This window comes from Populus trichocarpa, chromosome 14 (genome assembly GCF_000002775.5).
Source record: "Populus trichocarpa isolate Nisqually-1 chromosome 14, P.trichocarpa_v4.1, whole genome shotgun sequence".
In the NCBI taxonomy this organism is placed as follows: Eukaryota; Viridiplantae; Streptophyta; class Magnoliopsida; order Malpighiales; family Salicaceae; genus Populus; species Populus trichocarpa.
Window position 1 is genome coordinate 310224 of NC_037298.2, and position 21789 is coordinate 332012.

General features: G+C 33.4%; 1 protein-coding gene across 3 annotated transcripts; it reads right to left on the reverse strand.

Annotated features, from left to right (window-relative positions):
* Nucleotides 1-10271: 10271 nt before the first annotated feature.
* LOC18104777 (probable protein arginine N-methyltransferase 6) lies at nucleotides 10272-15671 on the reverse strand. Of its 3 annotated transcripts, none has more exons than XM_024585130.1 (9): nucleotides 15377-15671; nucleotides 14829-14907; nucleotides 14449-14517; nucleotides 13159-13236; nucleotides 12888-12966; nucleotides 12696-12790; nucleotides 11726-11810; nucleotides 11274-11425; nucleotides 10272-10803 (listed from the first exon to the last, which is right to left on the reverse strand). In XM_024585130.1, the coding sequence occupies exons 4-9, from the start codon at nucleotides 13231-13233 to the stop codon at nucleotides 10711-10713; spliced, it is 579 nt and encodes a 192-aa protein (XP_024440898.1). In that variant the 5' UTR covers nucleotides 13234-13236; nucleotides 14449-14517; nucleotides 14829-14907; nucleotides 15377-15671; the 3' UTR covers nucleotides 10272-10710. The 3 variants fall into 3 exon arrangements, with proteins under 3 accessions (XP_024440898.1, XP_006374802.1, XP_024440899.1); XM_006374740.2 differs by having other exon boundaries at nucleotides 11274-11479; XM_024585131.1 differs by having other exon boundaries at nucleotides 11274-11479; nucleotides 13139-13236.
* Between the last annotated feature and the right edge of the window lie 6118 nt (nucleotides 15672-21789).

Genomic DNA, 21789 nt, shown 5'->3' on the forward strand with positions numbered 1-21789 from the left:
TTTCTATTTATATTTATCAACTCTTTGTTTAATTACTGCAATACCCCTTATTCATTTATACTCATTTTTAGCCTTCAAGGACTTTATTGCCTTTTACCTACTCATTTAATTTCAAAACATCACAGTCTTAATTAATCATGGATAAAGTTTATTAAAAATTAAGAAAATATGTACTAGGAATGGTGATTATGAAAATAATATGAGCTAGCTGACATACTGCTTCTCAAGAAGACTTCCGCAGAAGGGCAAGTCGAAACGCTCCTCTGGAGGATCCCCAATGCAATCAAAGACAGCGTCGGCATTTAAGAAGTCCTCGTCAGCTGTGTAACTGCAATCAGAATGTTAAGATTTTCCAAAATATTAGTTCGATATATTAACAAACATAGGATTACAGTAACATGATAAAAACCTGCTCATAGTGCTCCAAAGTTGGAAATGCAAGACCGAAAGTTCCTCACAACCAACCAAAAAAAAGGACCAGGGGATCCACAACATACAGAATCACGCTTGAATGCCTATATAAAATCAGACAGCCCTGTAATCAACCACAAGTCCATTCATGACCATGATTCTAAGCTCCTCGGCTTCAGTTGAAGCTCCTGGCCTATTGGTTGATGATAGGGTTCTTGTTGGTCCTGCTCTTTTAGACCGGATTCTGATATTGAATGGAACTATTCTGCTTCAGCTACTGTCTCTTAGTTCGGAGTTTGCTTATTCTATTCTTCTGGATGTGCTCCACATTTCATTCACTTTCTGATTAAAACAATCAAAATTATAACTTGGATGATAAAAACTGAATAATTTTATAAAATAAATATGAAATTTAATTTTAAATTAATTAAATATTAAAAGATTAAAAAAAAAAAAAAACTTACTTATTTTGCCAAACCGCATGACTGAGCCTTACTTTTTTATTGCCACTGGGCCGCCCCAATTTTTATTCAAAAAAATCAAACACATGATAATTATTGAGACAAACAATGTGTTGTCTCATTTGTCAATATTCTTGATCATAGTTATAATTAAAAAATCAGGGTTTATGTTCTAATTTTTATCCAAAATATCTTAGAAATTGTAATAAATCTATTCATGATCTTGAAAAACTCAAAAATCAAAATTAACCTGAAACTAAAAATAAACTTTAGCTCATATATATTTTTTCATGAACTTTAAAAATAAGAAAAGCATTTAATATGAACATCATTCCCAAAAAGAATAATTTGACAGAAATATCATTTATTTTGTTGGTTTAAATCAGTGTCAACAATACTTTTTTTTCTTTACTACTGGAATCTAGCGACCTCTTTCTTTCCTCTCATCTAAAAACTAAAAAATAATAAAAATTAACCTTTTGTATCAAAATTGAATTAGAAAAATATTAAGGTATTGAAATTGTATAATTTACGTAATTTTTAAAGTTCAAGTACCAAAGTGCATATTTTACAAAACTTATGGCATGCCATCCATGTTTGACCTTTTTTTTTTAATTTCGGTTTCTTTTCTTTTGATCTTATTTTTTCATAAAAAAAATAAAATTAATTGGTTTTTAATTAGAACTAAATCGCTTGGAAAAAAGTTTCGAGAATCAAATTAAAAGGAAAAAAAAAACTTTACAAAAAAATGAACAGTAATGTATAGCCTTTAACAGTGAAAAGCCAACGCCTTTTTTTCATGGCTCTCCTCTTGAAGAATATGTGTTGGTGCTAGACTGACATTCATTGCCTGATTGTACTGGGTTTTAAAACATGCTATAATTGTTGAAGTTCCATCCACTTTTCATATTGTGGAGATTGTTTCCTGCTTTATTAAATACTGGCTATGTTGAATTATCGTGTAACTTGACAATACAGGTTTCTGTCTTTCAGGCATATGCTGCTGCTGGCACAGTGAACCAAATCTATGCAAATATACTTTTGATGCTTTTGCGACCTAGCCAGGCTTGTGGCCATCCACTTCTTGTTAAAGGTTTTAATTCTGAATCTGTTGAAAAAGATTCTGCTGAAATGGCAAAGCAACTTCCTAGGGAGATGGTGGCTGATCTACTGAATCGCTTGGAAACTTCCTTCGTTCGCTCCGTGTCATGTATGCAATGCGAGTTCCCTTAAAAATATACACTTCTTACCCCTTTATTCAATGCCCCTTGTAAGATCTTGTTGTGTTTTCTCTTTGCTGCTGCCATAGATCACCTGGTGTTGAATATCATGTCAGTTGTGCCCCCTTCCCCTCGCTTCTTGTCTATTGTTGCTTTGTTCATGTTGCAGTTGTTTAGAGACTTTGTACATGTGAGAGCTTCTAAGTCATGCAGTGAAATTGGTGTATGCATCTTCAAAGTGCAGTGATGTGAGAAATTTCTCTCTGGTGATATGTTGCCATAAAAGCACTAAATTAAGGTTCCTTTTGTTTATAGATCACATATGTAAGGTTGAAATTGCTATGATGGTAGTTGAAAGTTTAAATTAATACCAGTTTCTATTTAGGCTTGCTTCTGAGGAGCTGACATTTCATTATGGAACAACTTTATAGATTTATTGCATCTGTGCCAATCTGTGGTTAATGGTTTTAATCCACGGGCCATGCTCCTTCACGCAGTTGACTGCAGATTACATTTATCAAGCAACTGAAAAAGCTATTGAACGATCCTCTGCTGACCGTGCTTAATAAGCTTGTTGAAACTGTCCTACTTCGTGCCTGGGCTGACAGAAAAGGTTCAGCTACTATTGAAGATACTGCAGAAGATACAACAGATATTGAAGAAGATATTCCAGCTGCAACTATTGATACAGAAATCCTACAGATATTCCAGTATTATAATATTCTCTAATGTAATTTATTTGTTACCTAGATTAGACATGATTTTATGCTATGTTATTATTAGTCTGAAATCCTAGTGAGATTCTTGGAGAAATTATGTGCAAGATTGTCTTTCCTTGCCACATAATTTCCTGCTATATATACATGTATAGAACAACATAACAAATATACGATTGAAGTTTTTTTTCTGTAAAACACTGTCTTAAATTTCTTTATGGTATCAGAGCTGGTTCTCTGAATTTTTTGTTTACCAAAGGCAGAGTCAGTTGTGCTGCCATGGAAGGCCACTTGAAAGAAGCCATTGATGTTGGCTCCAAATTCTCTACACCAGTTAGTTACTCAGACGACACAAACACCTCCCACAAATTAAGCTCTGTATTATTAAATGAGTTCAACTACCTTCCTTGGTCAAGGACTGTAACCATTGCCCTTGGTGGAAGATCTAAATTGAGTTTTATCAATGGTTCAACTGTTTCTCCTGAAGTGAATGATCCGGAATATGAAGCATGGTTGTCCAAAGACCAGCTGGTTATGTCATGGATTCTCAACTCCATGGAAAGAAACCTTGCTGAAATATTTAGTTTCTCATAATCATCTTCTGATCTATGGGATGCTATTCGTGACATGTATGGAAATCAAAACAATTCTGCCAGGATTTTCCAGATCCATCGTGAAGTTGCCAGCCTTCACCAAGAAGACAAACCTTTTGTTCAATTGTTGGGTAGTTTTAAAAACTTGTGGAATGAATTGGAAATGTACAGACCTCACACTACAGATGCTACCATACTACGAAAAAGGACTAAGGAGGACAAAATTTTTCAGCTATTGGCGAGTCTCAGTCCAGATTTTGAAGATCTGCGAAGCCACATTCTAATGAACCTAGAACTGCCAACTTTTAAATCAGTGTGTGCCACCATTCAACATGAAGAAATACGCAGAAAAGTAATGACTCGGGAAGCTGGTGTATCGGATACTCGTGCTTATCAAACCAAGTTGCTGCCGAAGACATGAGTTCTAGAAATGCTGATCATGGTCAGTACAGATCACTATCTAAGAATAAAGCTTACAAAGGGAAACGACCTGATTCCAAGTGCCAATACTGTCACAATCTTGGTCATCATGTAGATCGTTGCTAGCTTCTACACCCCGAACTCAAGCCTAAATTTGCAAAGGATTTCAGGAGGCAACCAAAACGTGCAAATAATTCTAAGTCATACCTTGCCCACAATAATTCCAACCCCACTGAGATTTTTCCTGCTACTCCGGGAACCTTGATATCTGATTTTGCAAATTATTTGCAAAACAAGCAAGTCCAAGGCAAGTCACCTGATCAACAAACTAGTCAGGACCAAAAGCAATCAGCTGCACTCCTTAGCCACTTTGCTGATTTTTTAGCAGAGACAGACCCGAAAAACAGTCAAGGTAAACTGCTTGCTTTCATGACTGTGTTAGAACTTGTAAATTTGCATGATCTTTGGATAATTGATTCTGGTGCCACTTATCATATGTCCAATAAGTTAACCAGCATCCATGATTTTAAATCATTAGTTCGTCCCACTTTTGTGTTTGTTGCTAATGGAAAAAAAGCTTATGTTAAGGGAAAAGGTAAGATCAACCTACTGTCTAATAAGATAGAATCAGATGTCCTTTTCTTACCTTCTTTCCCATTTCAATTGTTGTCTGTTAGTAAAATTACAGCTACTCTCAACTGTGAAGTAATTTTTACCTCATCCAAGTTGTGTTTCAGGATCTTGTCACCAAGAAGATGATTGGTGAAGGATTTTTCCTACATGGTCTCTATTATATCTCTTATAAATCTCCAGTCCCCAGGAGTTTTCAAGCAACCATTAATCATTCACATGAGCACCTTTTATGGCATCGTCGACTAACGCACCCTTCAGAGTTTGTTCTCAGTAAAATAAAATCCGTCCCAATACAAGAACCTCTCAATTGTGAGATTTGTTATTTTTTGAAATCTACGCGACTTCCTTTTTCCCTCTCGAAGTCGAAAACCACTCATGTTTTTGAACTTATTCATTCAGATGTATGGGGACCCTTTTATGCTTCTACTGATGGTTCTAAGTATTTTGTCTCTTTCATCGATGATTTCTCTAGAGTCACTTGGGTGTATCTGCTGAAAACTAAACATGACATATTTGATTGCTTTAAGGATTTTCATCCATTCATCCTTAATCAGTATTCTGCTCATATTAAAATCCTTCGATTTGATAATGGCACCGAGTATATGTCCAAAGACATGTCAAAATATTTACATTCTAACGGAATTGTGCATCAGACTAGTTGTGTTGGTACACCTCAACAGAATGGGGTATCTGAACGCAAAAATCATGATTTGCTTGAAAAAACTCGTGCCATCATGCTTCAAATGAATGTTCTAAAATACTTCTGGTCATATGGAATCCTTACTATTGTTTATCTTGTCAATCACTTACCCAGTCGAGTGCTGGAATTTAAATCTCCTCTTGAAGTTTTGCAGAATAAGGTTCTGGATATATCACACATCAAGGTGTTTGGCTGCACTTGTTTCATGCATTTATCAGCTACTCACCGAGATAAATTAGATCCTAGAGCAATCAAGTGTATTTTTTTGGGCTACTCCACAACCCAAAAAGGATACAAATGTTATGACCCGTTGTTGAAGAAATTGTATGTGTCTAGAGATGTTAGATTTATTGAAGGCACACCATATTACTGTAGGAAAACAGGGAGAAGTTTTGTCCGATTTTTTTCCTTTGCCCAATATTGAGAACATTAATCAGCTTCTGTCTACTGTTCCTAGTATTGATTGTGCTCTTCCCAATCCAGACCAACACACTCAGTCTTCCACTGGATTCATACCCAGCAATGATGGTCTGGGACAGCATCAACTTCCAGCTGCAACTAATCCTGCATCTAATCCCAACAATGATATTATGCGACAACATCACTCACAGATTGACCAACAGTTTCACCTCCAGTCTGCCACTGATTCCAGCAATTCCACAATTGACCATATCAGTAACTCAGAACTACCTGGTGCTCTTGATGCTCTACCAGTCACTAGAAGAGTTTCTATTCGAACACGTCAACCGCCATCATGCATGCAAGACTATGTCACCTACAATGTGAGGTACCCTATTTCCAAATTTATGTCTTATCATCGACTGTCTCCAACACATAGTGCATTCCTTACCTCTATATCCAATGTTCATGAACCGAAGAACTTCAAAAAAGCTCAATCACAGCCCGTATGGCAGCAGGCCATGCATGAAGAATTGAAGGCTCTTATTGAAAATCACACATGGACTATAGTCTCATTACCTGCTGGAAAGGAAGCTGTTGGATGTCGTTGGATATTCAAGACAAGGTTTAAATCAGATGGGACAGTTGATCGCCACAAAGCTCGTCTAGTGGCACAAGGTTTTACTTAAAAATTTGGTGTTAATTACAGGGAGACATTTGCTCTTGTGGCCAAGATGACCACTGTTAGAGTTTTACTTTCAGTTGCTATCAACCAGGGGTGGCCTCTCTTCCAAATGGATGTCAGCAATGCATTTTTACATGGAGATCTTGAAGAGGAAGTGTTCATGAAACTTCCTCCCGGACATCCTCATAGGGGAAACTCTATGCTGGTTTGCAAGCTTCACAAATCTATTTATGGCTTGAAGCAGAGCTCTCGTGCTTGGCATACAAAATTAAGCATTGCTCTTGAGAGTCTCGGTTTTACAAGAAGCTCTGCAGATTCCTCTTTGTTCATTAAAATTGTTTCTGATCATACACTGGTTGTAATAATATATGTCGATGATCTTATTATAACAAGGAGTTATGATGCTTCCATAGCCCAGCTTAAACGGTCTCTCCAACAACAATTTCCGATCAAAGATCTTGGTTCATTGAAATATTTCTTAGGCATTGAAATGACAGTCTCCTGTAAAGGACTTTTTCTCAATCAGCGTAAATACATCATTGATTTATTGCAGGATGTTGATATGCTACACACGAAGCCTGTTGCCAACCCTCTAGACAGCAAATTAACATTGGACTCTTTCAGTGAATCTCTTGTTTCTTGCACTTACTATCAGCAGATTATTGGAAAACTCATTTACTTAACAATCACTCGACCGGATATTACATTTGTTGTCAGTCTTGTCAGTGGTTATATGCATGCTCCAACAGTTCAACATCTTGGTATGGTAAAACGTATCTTGCGATATCTGAAAGGCACCATTGGTTGTAGCATAGTTATGACTCGCAATGGTCATAACAACATCATAGGATATGTTGATTCTGACTGGGCAGGAAACTCTCTTGATCGTCGATCTACCACTGGTTATTGTATGTTTATTGGTGGTAATTTGGTGTCCTGGAAAAGTAAGAAACAATCTGTCGTCACTCGGTCAAATGCTGAAGCAGAATATCGTGCTATGGCCTCTACTGCCTACGAATTGATATGGCTTAAACAACTTCTTGCTGATTTCGGTTTTCATGGGGTTACTCCTATGACATTGTTTTGTGACAATCAAGCTGCCATGCATATTGTGTCCAATCCAGTATTTCATAAACGTACAAAGCACATCGAAGTTGATTGTCACTACATTCGTCAACAGGTTCAAGCCAAACTTATTCAACCCCAGTATGTTCGTTCTCATTATCAATTAGCTGATGTGCTCACAAAAGCGTTGTCATCTACTCAATTTCACCGGTTGTGGAGCAAGCTTGGATCTACCAATCCGCTCGATCCAGCTTGAGGGGGGAGTATTGAAGATACTGCAGAAGATACAACAGATATTGAAGAAGATATTCCAGCTGCAACTATTGATACAGAGATCCTACAGATATTCCAGTATTATAATATTCTCTAATGTAATTTATTTGTTACCTAGATTAGACATGATTTTATGCTCTGTTATTATTAGTCTGAAATCCTAGCGAGATTCTTGGAGAAATTTAATTTCCTGCTATATATACATGTATAGAACAACAGAACAAATATACTATTGAAGTTTTCTTTCTGTAAAACAGTCTTAAATTTCTTTAACTACCCTCAGACATTCTATGTTGGATACTTTAATCATGTAGTATCTGTGAAAACTCAAACTTTCATCTACGAGAACCATGATTTCTTGTTACTAATGTTACTTCTTTGCCAATCATGTTAGAGGAGTTTCTAGTTCTTTCTGGACATGCCTGTACCATGCTACTCAGTGATTACACCTTTTTCTATACCATGTTAGAGGAGTTTCTTTTGAAGTGCGAGTATGTACCTGCAATAAGTTAATTGACAATATCTGACCAGAGAAGACAAACTGTACCACCTTGCATCAGACCCGTCTTTTTTCTTTTGTATGATGCTTTTACAGGATCCGCCTTAGGACACACCATTACCATGTGTGGCCATGTTTTCTGCTATCAGTGTGTATCAGAATACTTGACAGGAGATGATAATACTTGCGCTGCTTCTGACTGCAAAGAACAACTTGGTCCTGATGTTTTCTCTGAAGCTGCTCTTAGAAGAAGAATCTCTGACGACCTTGATGCTAGTTCCTCAAATTCCACGTTGGATGATACATCAATACTCCTTCAGCATGAATATAGTTCCTCAAAAATCAAAGCTATTCTTGAGGTTCTTCGGTCCTATTGTAACGTAAAGAGTCCAATTTCAGGGTACAATGGTTCTACAAGATCCCGTGCAACGTCAATGGCATATTCAAACCTGTCAATTGAAGGGCCAGTAAAAGCAATTGTTTTCTCCCAGCAGACTAGCATGTTGGATTTGGTTGAGATTTCACTGAATCAGTATTGCATCCAGTATAGGAGGCTTGACGGGACAATGACTTTGAGTTCAAGAGACAGGGCTGTTAAAGATTTCAACACTGATACTGAGGTTTGGCTACTACCTCGTTATTATTGAAACAATCTTAATTCCTGAAGGTGTTCTCTCGTTTGTTCTCAATGAGAGACATGTTAATAATGAAGACTTCTACCTGTTGAAAGTAAAGAGGACTGCGTCATGTCCACTGTTTAATAGCTAGCCAAAACATGCAATACTGAACTCTGTCAAATTGATGACGTTGTGCATGATAATTATTCCTGATGCCTTAATTATTGCATTACATTCGGCATCTGAATGATTCAACTTTATGATATTGATCACACTGCACGTGACATTCGGCATCTGAATGATTCCAGTTTATTATATTGGCAGTGTCTTCAACATTGGAATGATTGAAATTTATTGCAGGTCACTTTGATGCTGATGTCCTTAGAGACAGGAAACCTTGGTTTGAACATGGTTGTTGCGCGCCCTGTCATCCCTCTGGATCTTTGGTGGAATCCAACCACGGAGGATCAGGCTGTTGATCGAGCTCATAGAGACTTGTCCTGTTACAGTAACATGACTTACCATAAAAGATAGCATATTATCTCTTCGGGTATTATTTCTTTCTACAGTCATTGATTTTGTCTAACATTTTTTGATAACTGTTTAATCTTATTCTTGCCCTTCGGCTCCTGGAGGGTCTGGATCAAGATGTTCCTAGGGTTAAAAAGAGAAGTTTTTTTTTTTCAACTAATTATGAATCTTTAGCTTCCCATTTTGTTCTCTCTTCTAAATATCATAAACCAACAACACAAAACAACACAGGGGATTCTGTTAATTTATATTTGTTGAGCTATGTTATGCCTTTCGCATTATAAATCGAAGAGAATTGTCTTTTATATATATAGGGAAGTGATTGGAGATAAACAATGAGGATTAATGATAATTGCAATGAAAAAGGAGTACATCACATCAAGGTGGAAGGCGCATATTGAAAGAAAAAGGTTAGTAGCTGATTATGGTCCAACGGAAGTGACTTTTAGTTGTAAATTTGGAAAGAGAATTACCATTCAAATTTTCCTCTGGAAATGGCTACTCGTACAAGTGAATGATTGACAGTCATGTTAATCTCATTAAACTTATCAAGAAGGCAACACATTGCATATCCAAGGTGGTAGATGGGCATGACAGTAAATGACAATGAGAACATTACTTGTAATCTTGAAGTGTGATCTATTTACTATCTAGTACTTTTGCTTGTATGTGCTCTGCGTTCTTATATTCGAGATTTTGACCGTGGTTTTCAAACATATTTTTATTTGCTGGTGAGCACAATCTGCAGGAAGAGAAAAGAAAAATGGTTGCATATAGCACCCTAATTCATTGGCAAACATGTGTTCATGGCCTAGGACAACCCCCCTAATTCATTCACCTTGCTTCTCACTGCCATCTATTTCTAACTCAACTAGGAAAAGAGTCCGGGGCAAGTGAAACATGAATTTTGACCAGTTAGGAAACCAATGGCTGGACTTGTGAATGCTTGTGTTGTAGCCCAAATCAAAACCGTGGGGCTGGCATGTTTTTGGTTGTTTTCTTTATTGTTTTCTGAGAGCCATGACTGGCATTTTTTGGGTGATCAACATTGGAAGAATTGCAAATGTGAGCATATAAAATGGGTAAAATACAACAGTAACAACACATGCTCTTCTTACATAGCCTACATCCCAAGAACTGTTTAAAATCAATTTTCACGAATCAGTTCACCTATATTTGTCTTTACAGTTGGTTTCATTTCCATGTTCTGAGGGTAAATTTCCTTAATAATTCATGGATCTGCACATTCGATTGAGCTCCCTTCAAAAAAGAAAGTCTGCTAGTTTTTGCAAACAAAAGAGCTTGAGATTGAGGTAGGACTAACTTGTGAGAATAGTTGAGACTCACCAAACCTGTTACACATTCTTAAGAAAATCACCTCATCACGGACTCCTTTACAAAGAACCGCCCACCAGAACTGTATGACAATGATCAAAGAAAATATGATCAATAGGCAGATGAATCTATTGAAGGTGAATATTCATGAATCAAAGGTTTTCTTTGCTTTGTGTTATTGTAGCTGATCCTTCAATGAGCTGATCTTGCTCCACATCTATTGGGTCGTAAGAGTATATCAAAGTCTGCAAAAGAAGCAAAAAAAAAAAGTCAATGATACTAACATCACAAAATCATGAAGATGACAAGGATAACATCATTCAAGTGTGCAATTCTTCTACTTTTCACCAAGCATGCATACAGGATACTGTTTTTGGACTGGGCAAGGGTTTTGTTCAAAGGTCACTGAAAAGTTCTCAAATGCCCAACAAATCCTTCCCACACAAGTTCCTCATAACAAAAAGAAAGATTTAGCAGATTCCATATCAATCAATTCCTTTGTGCATTTACACACGTTTTCTGAATTCAGCCATTAACAGTGATTCCAAAAACATTGTTTGGTAAACAACAATGATCAAGGTAATTGCTGGTATTAATTACTAATATCATAATAGTCCACATAGGTTTTACTATGCTGGCATAGCAGTTACTTATGGAGCCAATCAATCAAAAGGAGAGAATGCACATTAATGACAAGAACGAGAATGCACAATACATTTTGCCAATGTGTTGGAGGGTCCTCGGGTGCAGTGGATAGCACAAGTGCCTCATTTTGATTTGTTCTTTTCTTCCTCTTACTACCGTCCATTGAAGGATTGCTTGATGGCGCAGTTGGCAAGACTGATGCTTGAGGAATGATCGGAGATGCTGCAGGCCAACCAAATTCAACATTGAACCAAAACGCAAAGCCATGCAATGGAGCTAGAATAACATTCAAACCACACTCACGGCAATCAGAAAAATAGAAATGAACAGTAAAAAAAATTTGAGACTGGAAAACAAAATGATATATAAGCATTAGAGAAGGTATATGAAATTTTTTTTATACAGTATGCCATATTTTGATAGCTTAAACATTGAAATGGATAGCTGATTAACACTGAACAAGAGCAGAAAAGTCTCATGTTCAAAGAGAAGGATGTTAAAAGTTAATAAAAGAGAGCATACCTCTCATCATTGACCTGAATTTGTATCTCGTGGTAACAGATTCTAGTTCATCAATTGCAATTGTATAGAAATCCTCATGCTTAACCTGCAACCAACACTAGAAGTAAAATCTCTGAACAGAGTAGATTTCACAAGTGTGCATGCATCAAAACAAGATATACAGAATGTCACTCAAGATACAATCAAAAAAGCAATAGCCAGAGAATCTCAAAATCCACTGAAACAGGCATCTCAGACCAATAGGGGCACTCAAGAGGATTTGTATCAGATATGGAGGTTCCATATTTTGATATAAGCATTTTTCAATGAATAAAATAAGGCATGTGGTGGGCCAATAAACTCATAAACACTGAACTAGGACAATTCCATCGTGATTGCTCATCACATTATCCATACAGAGCAGCAAGACTTATTTAATATGTTATTTTAGTCTCTTTATTCCTCCTCCCAATAGACACAGGAAATGTGTGAAAGCACAAATATAGGCCTCAAAATTCCTCATCTCATGATTGTCACAGACCTTGTGAAGCAAGTTCAACAGAAGGGCAATGTTTACGCAGGCTTGCTCTCTGAAGAAACAAAAACGAGTTTTAAGAGAAAAATGATTATCATGTGAGCTTTAAGGTCATCAGTCATAACCTCTTAAAATTTCTTTTATCAAAGAATTGTATTTAGAGGGACATCAAATCTAAAAATTTCAGCAAGCTTTGAGCCATTGTAGGTGCACGCACTCTCTATCCCTCATATGTGTGCACACACATGCACAGACATCCATTTCCAAACATAATCACAAATGGACACACACGTGTTCAATTAGAATGCATCATGAAGAAGTAGGCAGCGTAAGCATTTACATGTCACAAATGTAGTTAACAAGCCACGAAACAAGGATTTTTTGTATGTACTATTAACATCAATAAAAAGCTTACAAAGAAGTTAACTGTACAGTTTAGAATGTGAGGAGACTCACCACATGTGGCCATGTCAACACATTTTCACCTGATATTGATTCCACAGATGGCTCTTCAAATGCACACTGTTTTGCTAATGGCAACATGGCAGACACTGCAACCAAAAACAACTGTAAGTTCACAAATATCATTCCAAATCCTCATGCAGACATGTACTTTCTTGAAAAGCTCCATATAAACGCAGTACTCACTATTGATTCCATTAACGTTTTGCCAAAAATCAATGCTTTCACCATATCTGTCTGGATGTGTGACAGGTGCCATGTACAACTGCAGGCGTATTTAGAGGATATCAGCATTACAAACACAAGTGCTTGATTCACAAGTATGAAACCACATATTTTCCAAGAAGGATTCTGCTGAACATTTAACCTAATTACATAATGTAATGGAAGCAAAAAAGGATTATGTCCACATAATGCTGTGGTATAAGAAAACTTGCCAAGTAGGAAGATAATTTACAGTTGCATTTGATGGAAGAATAAGGCCTCCATGCTTCAGCCAGTGATCTCTGGCAGTGATGACACTTCCCAGCATGCTCTACAAATTAAGAGAAAAAGTCCTCTAGATGGTAAACAACATTGCATGTGATATGGCAATGAGGGGGGGAGGGGGGGAAGAAGCACATCTGTGCACGAAAGGTTCGATACCATAATGTCATGTGCATACCATAATATAAGACAAACCATTATCTCACATTCTCTAAGATAAGCTATTCTTGAATAATAAATTGTGAATTTTGTCTTGTATTTATTAAAGCTTGCAATTTCAGATGCAAAATGGGGGCAAAATATTTTGTCGTTATTGCATTTTTCTGTGAATCAATTATGCGCAGGAGTAAAATTTAAAGGTTGCTGATTTTAGAATACTAACTTGTATAACATGCACACTACTGATCAAGTTATGTGATATTGCGAATGTTCTTTTCATTTTGACGATTGAACACCATTAGACACATCAACATCCCCCCCCACCCCAACAACAGTGAGAGTATTGATAAAATCCTTTTTTTATTGAAAAAGAATGTTAAAAAACAGTCATCAGAAGCCACATAGACAGTAACAACCAAACAGCTACTTAACACACTAAAAATGTAATACAAAAAGATGAGCATTAGTGTAACAAAGTGCCTTTTACAGCAATATAACTTGTATCCACTGCATTAGGCTGGTGAAACAATATCTTTCACATGTGAGGCATGTGTAGATTGAAACTCATGCAAGTACAGTGTTAAAATGGTGTCTGTGTGTCTATCACCATAATTGAAAGTCAAACCTAATGAAAGAATCAGAGTGCTTTCTCTAAATACAATAAAATACAGCAACTCCTAGTTTTCTGGAGACAGTTTAACAGAATACAGAATTTTCGAAGGAATCAACTCATAATGGCCACTTCAAGAATTCAGGAGAGAGATATAAAGTTTCTAAGATAAGCCTTCTGATATATATATATATATATAACAACATCAATTCTAAAGTTTGAATATTTCTACAAAGAAAGAACATTGCATCAACATTTAACCATTGGCATTTCCAATGCACCACGTAAAATGACCATGGAATATGAGAGTTCAATTGTTGGATTCATCTATCACAGACAAAGCTTATGAGACAATACCATGCAACATGGATGGCAAGCGACATGAATCATTTTTGGACATAGGTGATGATTATTTATGCAATTCATTAATACACTTCCAAAGTCACTAGAAAATGCATTGCCATGTAAAAGAATTGCTCAAATATATCTTACCCGTTTTGCCCCAGCCTAGGCACAAAATATTGAAAGAATTCGTGTACCACAACCAACATCCACGACAACCTGAACAAGTGTTTGAATTGAGCAATCAGGACACATACTGCACAAATATTCCTAAAATTTCTTGCCACTAGGAAGAATGTTGATGTTCAACATATAAGATTTTGAAGCTTTTTTCTTTCATTATATGGCATTATATATTTCATGGTCTTAAAGCATATGGAATCATACATCCTACGTAACTGTTAGGATTAAATCAAGGAGTTACTTGATCAATGCTCTATGCCAAGGCGGCAAGCAGACAGAAAGCTTAATGCAACATAGTTTTACATCAAGAAGAGCACAATATCATAGATTAACAACTGAATACTGACCATGATGGCATTAATTGCCTTCTATCACACTCTGATCGTGAAAGATTGCATCCCTATAAGCGTTTGTCCGCACATGATCCTGCATACATAAAATAAAAACTCGAACATTTTTGTATCATTCAATAAGAAACTCTTGACTGCGAACAGAAACGCCCCCAAATGAACCAAATTCCTAACTTCCAAACACAAAATACTTCTCAATTAACAATGTCAACAAGCCACGCCAACTCAACCATTCCAAAAATGATCAAACACACAAAACTACTAAGTGAAACCCCACAAAACCTACCAAAATCTTTCAACAAAACAAAGCATAAAACCCATTTCACATTCAAGAAACAGAGTTTCAACACTAACAAGACAAATAAACATTGCCAAAAAACCTTAAACTCCAAAATCCTTCACTTACACATCAAACAAAACAGCCACAAGAGAACCTAAAACCATAAACCCTTGTAGAAAAAACATAACAATTTACCAGACAAACAAAAACCCAGATACAAAAACTTAGAACAGATTAATAAAGATTGAAGCTTTTTTTTTCTTACCTTAATCATCTATTCATGGATACCAACATGAGCATAATTGTGAAAGGAGGCCGTGTCAAACTCTGCACAAGGAGTGACATTTTGCTCCTCACCAACCACATCACGTGAGTTGTCACGTGCTCTTCTAACTCGGTCTCTTTGACTCATCCCGAGATGCTGCTACTGCTTGATGTTTTGGTAGTAACTGTTACTGTTACCTGAGCTTGAATTCATTCTGGCCGCAGGAGAGATGGAGAGAGAGGACTCACGGTGGCGTTTTTTTATGGCCCGTGAAGGATATGGGTCAAAAGTTTGCATCTTGAAAATGGTGTTTGAATAAAAATAAGGACTTTGCTCATTTTTATGAAAGACCAATTAGAATTTTCATGGGTTTTTTAATTAATAATCATTTAAGTTTTTTTTGTTTTAGGAAAAAATCATCCATAGTATCGTGTATTTTTATATTTCAATCACAATTATATTTCTAAATATTTTATAAATTAAAATATTTAAAAAATTTTAATTTTTTTAATTTTTTATTTTAAATTAATATTTTTTTAATATTTTCAGATCATTTTGATGCACTAATTTTAAAAATAATTTTTTAAAAGTAAAAAATATTATTTTAATATATTTTTAAATTAAAAATACTTTAAAAATTAATCATAACTACATTTTTAAACATCCTTTAAATTAAAAGCAAATTAACACCATGCTTTTTAATAAAAAAAATTTAAATTCAAAAATACAAACTCACACCCATCAACATTGTAATATCATGAATAAAAAAAAAAACAAGATTTCAATAAGAGAATCAAAAAAGAAAAGTTTTTTAAAATAATATTAAAAGCCATAATTTACTAAACAATATATCAGTTATTTTTTCACAATGAGTATGAAAAATTGTAAAATCCTCTAATACGATTTATTTAAATGCTATTTAAATATATATTGATTTGTACTGAATAATTCTACATTCTCATAAAATATTTGCTGTAAAGAATTTAAAATCTAACTTATTATTTAAGCTATGAGACTTATAAAAATTATAAAACAAATACACACGATGTAAGTAACTATCATATATTTTTTAGTATTTTATTTTTATTTAAATTCTAGAATACCTTGGAATTGCAAATGATTTTCATGATACTATATTAATAAAGTCACAAACCTTATTTTATTTATAATATTGCAATATTTTATGCAATAACGACTAAATAAAGTTTGAATCAAACCAAGAGCACAGCAAAAAATTTCCTCGTTTCAATACTTTTAAATTTCCACTTCAGAAATCATAGCCAACGTAACAATATATATATATATATATATATATATATATATATATATATATATATATATATATATATATATATATATTATTAAGTAATATTCTAAAACTCTTGAGAAAAATACTGTAGCTTTCCCACACCATTTACCCCTTTCCCCTTAATTAACAACACTTTCCCCATTATTAATATATTATATTATTATCATTATTATATTATAATTATAATTATATTATATTATATTGCTGAATTGTCTTTTGTTTTTTTTGTTTTTAATTTTTTTCTTTTAATGAATTTTTTTATTTAGGTATCAGACTTTCATGACACGGATTCTGGGTTTGATGGGTTAACCTGATTTGACGAGTTAACCCAGATTTTTTTCTTTTTAATTAATTTTTTTCATTTAATATAGTTTGTTAATGTTAAATTTCTTTCTATTTAATTATCAGACTTTCATGACACGTATCCTGATCTTGACGGGTTAACCCAGTTAATTCTGGGTCACCCCATCAAAAAAAATTTCTATTTAATTATCAAACTTTCATGACGTGAATCCCAGGTTTGACGGGTTAACCTGGTTTGAAGGGTTAACCCAGTTAATTCAGATTTTTTTTCTTTTTCTTCATTAGTTTTTTTTTTCTATTGGTTTTTTTTCTTTATTTTTTTTCTATTTAATTATCACACTTTTATGACACGATCTTATAGCCAGACCCACATCCAATGCTCTTAGGTCCGGTATTGCAGCAAGACTCACTTAAACTTAAGTTATGTAAGTTTAATATTATTATTGATATTATAAATATTACTCTTTGGTCAAGCGTTGCAGCTAGACCCAAGGCTTTTGAGTATATCTTTGCAAAAAGACCTAACACTCTTAGATCTTAGCCTTTTTTGATATTTTTATGCAAGAAAAAAAAATTAACCCGTGCCGTATGCCTTTGTTTCGTTTTTCCTTTTTCTTTTATTTTTTAAGCATTTTACTATGAACTGCATGGTATAGTCCACTGTGAAAAAGCTTATGCCTTTAGTTTATTTTTTTTGTCTATAGTTTTTTAATATTAAATTTTTTCTGTTTAATTATCAGGCTTTCATGATAGAGATCCCAGATTTGATGGTTTAACCCAGTTGATTCGTATTTCTTTTCTTTTTCTTCATTAGTTTTTTTCTTCATGTAGGTTTTTTTCTCTTTGCTTTTTCCTTTTTAATTAATCTTTTTTTAAAAAAATTTAGTTTATTAATATTAAATCTTTTTTTCTATTTGGTTATCACACTTTCATGACACGAATCCAAGGTTTGATGGGTTAACCCAGTTGATTCAGATTTTTTTTCTGAATAGCTTTGCAGAAAAACCTAACACTTTTAGATCTTAGTTTTTTTTTATATTTTTTATGCCTTTAGTTTTTGCTTTTTTCTTTTCTTTTTATGCCTTTCACTGTGGACTGCACAGTGCAGTCCACGGTGAAAAGGCTGATGCTTTTTTTTTTCTTTTTAATTAAATTTTTTTATTTAGTGTGCTGATATTACATTTTTTTCTATTTAGTTATCAGACTTTCATGACACGGATCTTAGGTTTGACGGGTTAACTCAATTAATTTAGATTTTTTTTTCTTTTTCTTCATTAGTTTTTTTCTTTTTATAAGTTTCTTTTCTTTTCTTTTTTCTTTTTAATTAATATTTTTTTATTTAATTTAGTTCATTAATATGAAATTTTTTTCTATTTAGTTATTGGTTGCTGCCTTTTTTTCTATTTAGTTATCTTAGGTTTGGCTAATTAGAGAATTTGTTTTCTTTTTTTTTTGCTGTTTTTATGCATTTGACTGTTGATTGCACAATGAAAAGGTTGATGCCTTTTGTTTGTCTTGGTTTTTTTCCTTTTTAATTAATTTTTTTCGTTTAATTTAGTTTGTTAATGTTCAATTTTTTTCTATTTAGTTATCAAACTTTCAAGACACGGATTCCGGGTTTGACGGGTTAGCCCAATTAATTATGGGTAACCCGTCAATTTTTTTTTTCTATTTAGTTATCAAACTTTCACGACACGAATCCAAGGTTTGACGAGTTAACCTGCTTTGAAGGGTTAACCCAACTAATTCAAATTTTTTTTTATGTTCCTTCATTAGTTTTTTTCTTTCCGTTGGTTTTTCTTTCTTTGTTTTTTTCTTTTTAATTAATCTATTTAATTATCACACTTTTATGACACGACCTTGCAGCCAGACCTACATCCAAGGCTATTAGGTCTAGTATTGCAGCCAAACACACTTAAATTTGGGTCATGCAAGTTTAATGTTATTATTAATATTATACATAAAACTCTTAGGTCAGGCGTTGCAGCCAAACCCAAGACTCTTGGGTATAGCTTTGCAAAAATACCTAATACTTTTAAATCTTAGTTTTTTTATATATTTTTTATGAAAAACAAATTGACCCGCGGCATCGCGCGGGTCATGTAACTAGTAGAATACTCTAAAACACGTGGGTTTTTCACTGTAGCAGCAGTTTTTGTTTTTTTTTTTGCTTTTGTTTCTTCTGTTTTTTACATATAATGTATCAATGTGCACACAGTGATACACTTGACTTTTTTCTTTTCTTTTTTTCGCCTATGGCTTTTTTTTTGGCTTTTTTCTTTGTGTTTTTTTTCCTTTAATGAATTTTTTTTGGTTTAATTTAGTTTGAAATTTTTTGTTTTTTTTCTTTTTAATCAATTTTTTTCGTTTGACCCATCGCTTTTTTTTTCTTCTATTTAGTTATCAAACTTTCATGACGCGAATCCAAGATTTAACGGGCTAACTCAGTTGATTCAGATTTTTTTTCTTTTTCCTCATTGGTAATATGCTTATGTCTTTTGTTTGTTTTTGTTTTTTTTAATTAATTTTTTCATTTAGTTTAGGTTGTTAATGTTCACTTTTTTTTCTATTTCTTTTTAATGAATTTTTTTTTGTTTAATTTAGTTTGTTAATGTGAAAAAAAAATTTTATTTAGTTATCATACTTTCATAACATGGATCTCGGGTTTGACGGGTTAACCTGGTTTAACGAGTTAACCTGAATTTTTTTTGTTTTATTCCTTTTTAATAATTTTTTTTCGTTTAGTTTAGTTTGTTAATTTTTTTCGTTTGACCCATCGATTTTTTTTTCTATTTAGTTATCAAACTTTCATGACGCGAATCCCAGGTTTGACGGGCTAACTCAGTTGATTCAGATTTTTTTTTCCTCATTAGTAACAGACTTATGTCTTTTGTTTGTTTTTGTTTTTTATTATTTTAATTAATTTTTTTCGTTTAGTTTAGGTTGTTAATGTTCAATTTTTTTTTCTATTTAGTTATCAGACTTTCATGACACGGATCCCGGGTTTGACAGGTAACCTGGTTTGACGGGTTAGCCTAGTTAATTCTGGGTAACCCGTCAATTTTTTTTTCTATTTAGTTATCAAACTTTCACGACACGAATCCAAGGTTTGACGGGTTAACCCAGTTAATTCAGATTTTTTTTTTCTTTTTCTTCATTAATTTTTTTCTTTCTATTGGTTTTTTTCTTTTTAATTAATTTATTTAATTATCATACTTTTATGATATGACCTTGCAGCCAGATCCATATCCAAGGCTATTGGGTCTGGTATTAGAGCGAGACCTAGACCTACTGAGTCATGCAAGTTTAATATTATTATTATTATTATTATCATTATTATAAATATTACTTTTGGGTCAGACGTTATAACCAAACCCAAGATTCTTGGATATAGATTTGCAGAAAGACCTAACACTTTTAGATCTTAGTTTTTTTTTGTATTTTTTATACAAAAAAAAATTAACCCGCGGCATCACGCAGGTTATTAAAACGCGTGGGATATTCACTATAGCAGGTTTTTTTTTAGCAGGTTTTTTTTTTACCCAAAATTGATTTCTTCTTCTTTTTTTGTTTCTTTTTTTAAAAAAAATTTTTGTTTCAAAATTATCTTTGCTAATTGTTTTTAATATTGAGCTGGTTGAAAATTTAACTATATAGTTTTTTTCTTTAAAACATTGTGGATTGCTATAATATTCTCATACATTGTTTTCTTTTTTTTCTTTTCAAAATGGTCTTTGTAGATTTTATTTTTTTTATATTAAGTTGGTTGAGAATTTAGCTTTGTAGTTTTAAAAAAAAAAAAACAATATGGATTGCTACAGTGTTTCCCCTAAATAGTTTTTGTTTTGCTGCAGTGTTTTCCCATATATTTTTTAAAAAAATTATTTTTATCAAATTTATTTTTTCAATATTGAGTTGGCTGATAATCTAGCTTTAGCTTTCCCCATATGTTTTTTTTTTCTTTTTTTCCAAAATTGTCATTTTTTACATATTTTCTTTTTTTTTGTTTTGTTTTTTTCAGAATTATTTTTGTTGATTTTATTTTTTTACTATTGAGCTGGTTAAAAATTTAGTTTTTTTCTCTTTTTCTTTAAAACACTGTAGCTTTCCCCACGTGTTTTTTTTCCGCTTTTATTTCCTTTTTTGTACATTTTTTTTTCATTTCTTTTACCCAAAATTTTTTGTTTGGTTACAGTGTTTCCCCCACATGTTTTTTTTTTTAAATTATCTTTGTTAAATTTATTTTTTTAATATTGAGTTGGTTGAGAATTTAGCTTTAGCTTTAACTTTCCCCACTTTTTTTTAAAATGTTTTTAAATTTTCCCCACGCTTTTTCATTATAATTATAATAATTATTATTATTATATTGTATTATATTATATAACTGTTTTTTTCTTTTGTTTTTTCTTTTTATTTTTTTTAATGAATTTTTTTTGTTTGTTTTAGTTTGTTAATTTTAAATTTTTTTATTTAGTTATCAGATTTTAATGATACGAATCTCGGGTTTGATGGGTTAACATGATTTGACGAGTTATTTTTTTTATTTAGTTTAGTTTGTTAAAGTTAATTTTCTTTCTATTTAATTATCAGACTTTCATACTTTAATGACACGTATCCTGGGCTTGACGGGTTAACTTGGTTTGATGGGTTAACCCGGTTAATTCTAGGTAAACCCATCATTTTTTTTCTTCTATTTAGTTATCAAACTTTCATGACGCAAATCCCAGGTTTTACGGGATAACCTAGTTTAAAAGGTTGACCCAATTAATTCAATGTTTTTTTTTCTTTTTTTTCATTAGTT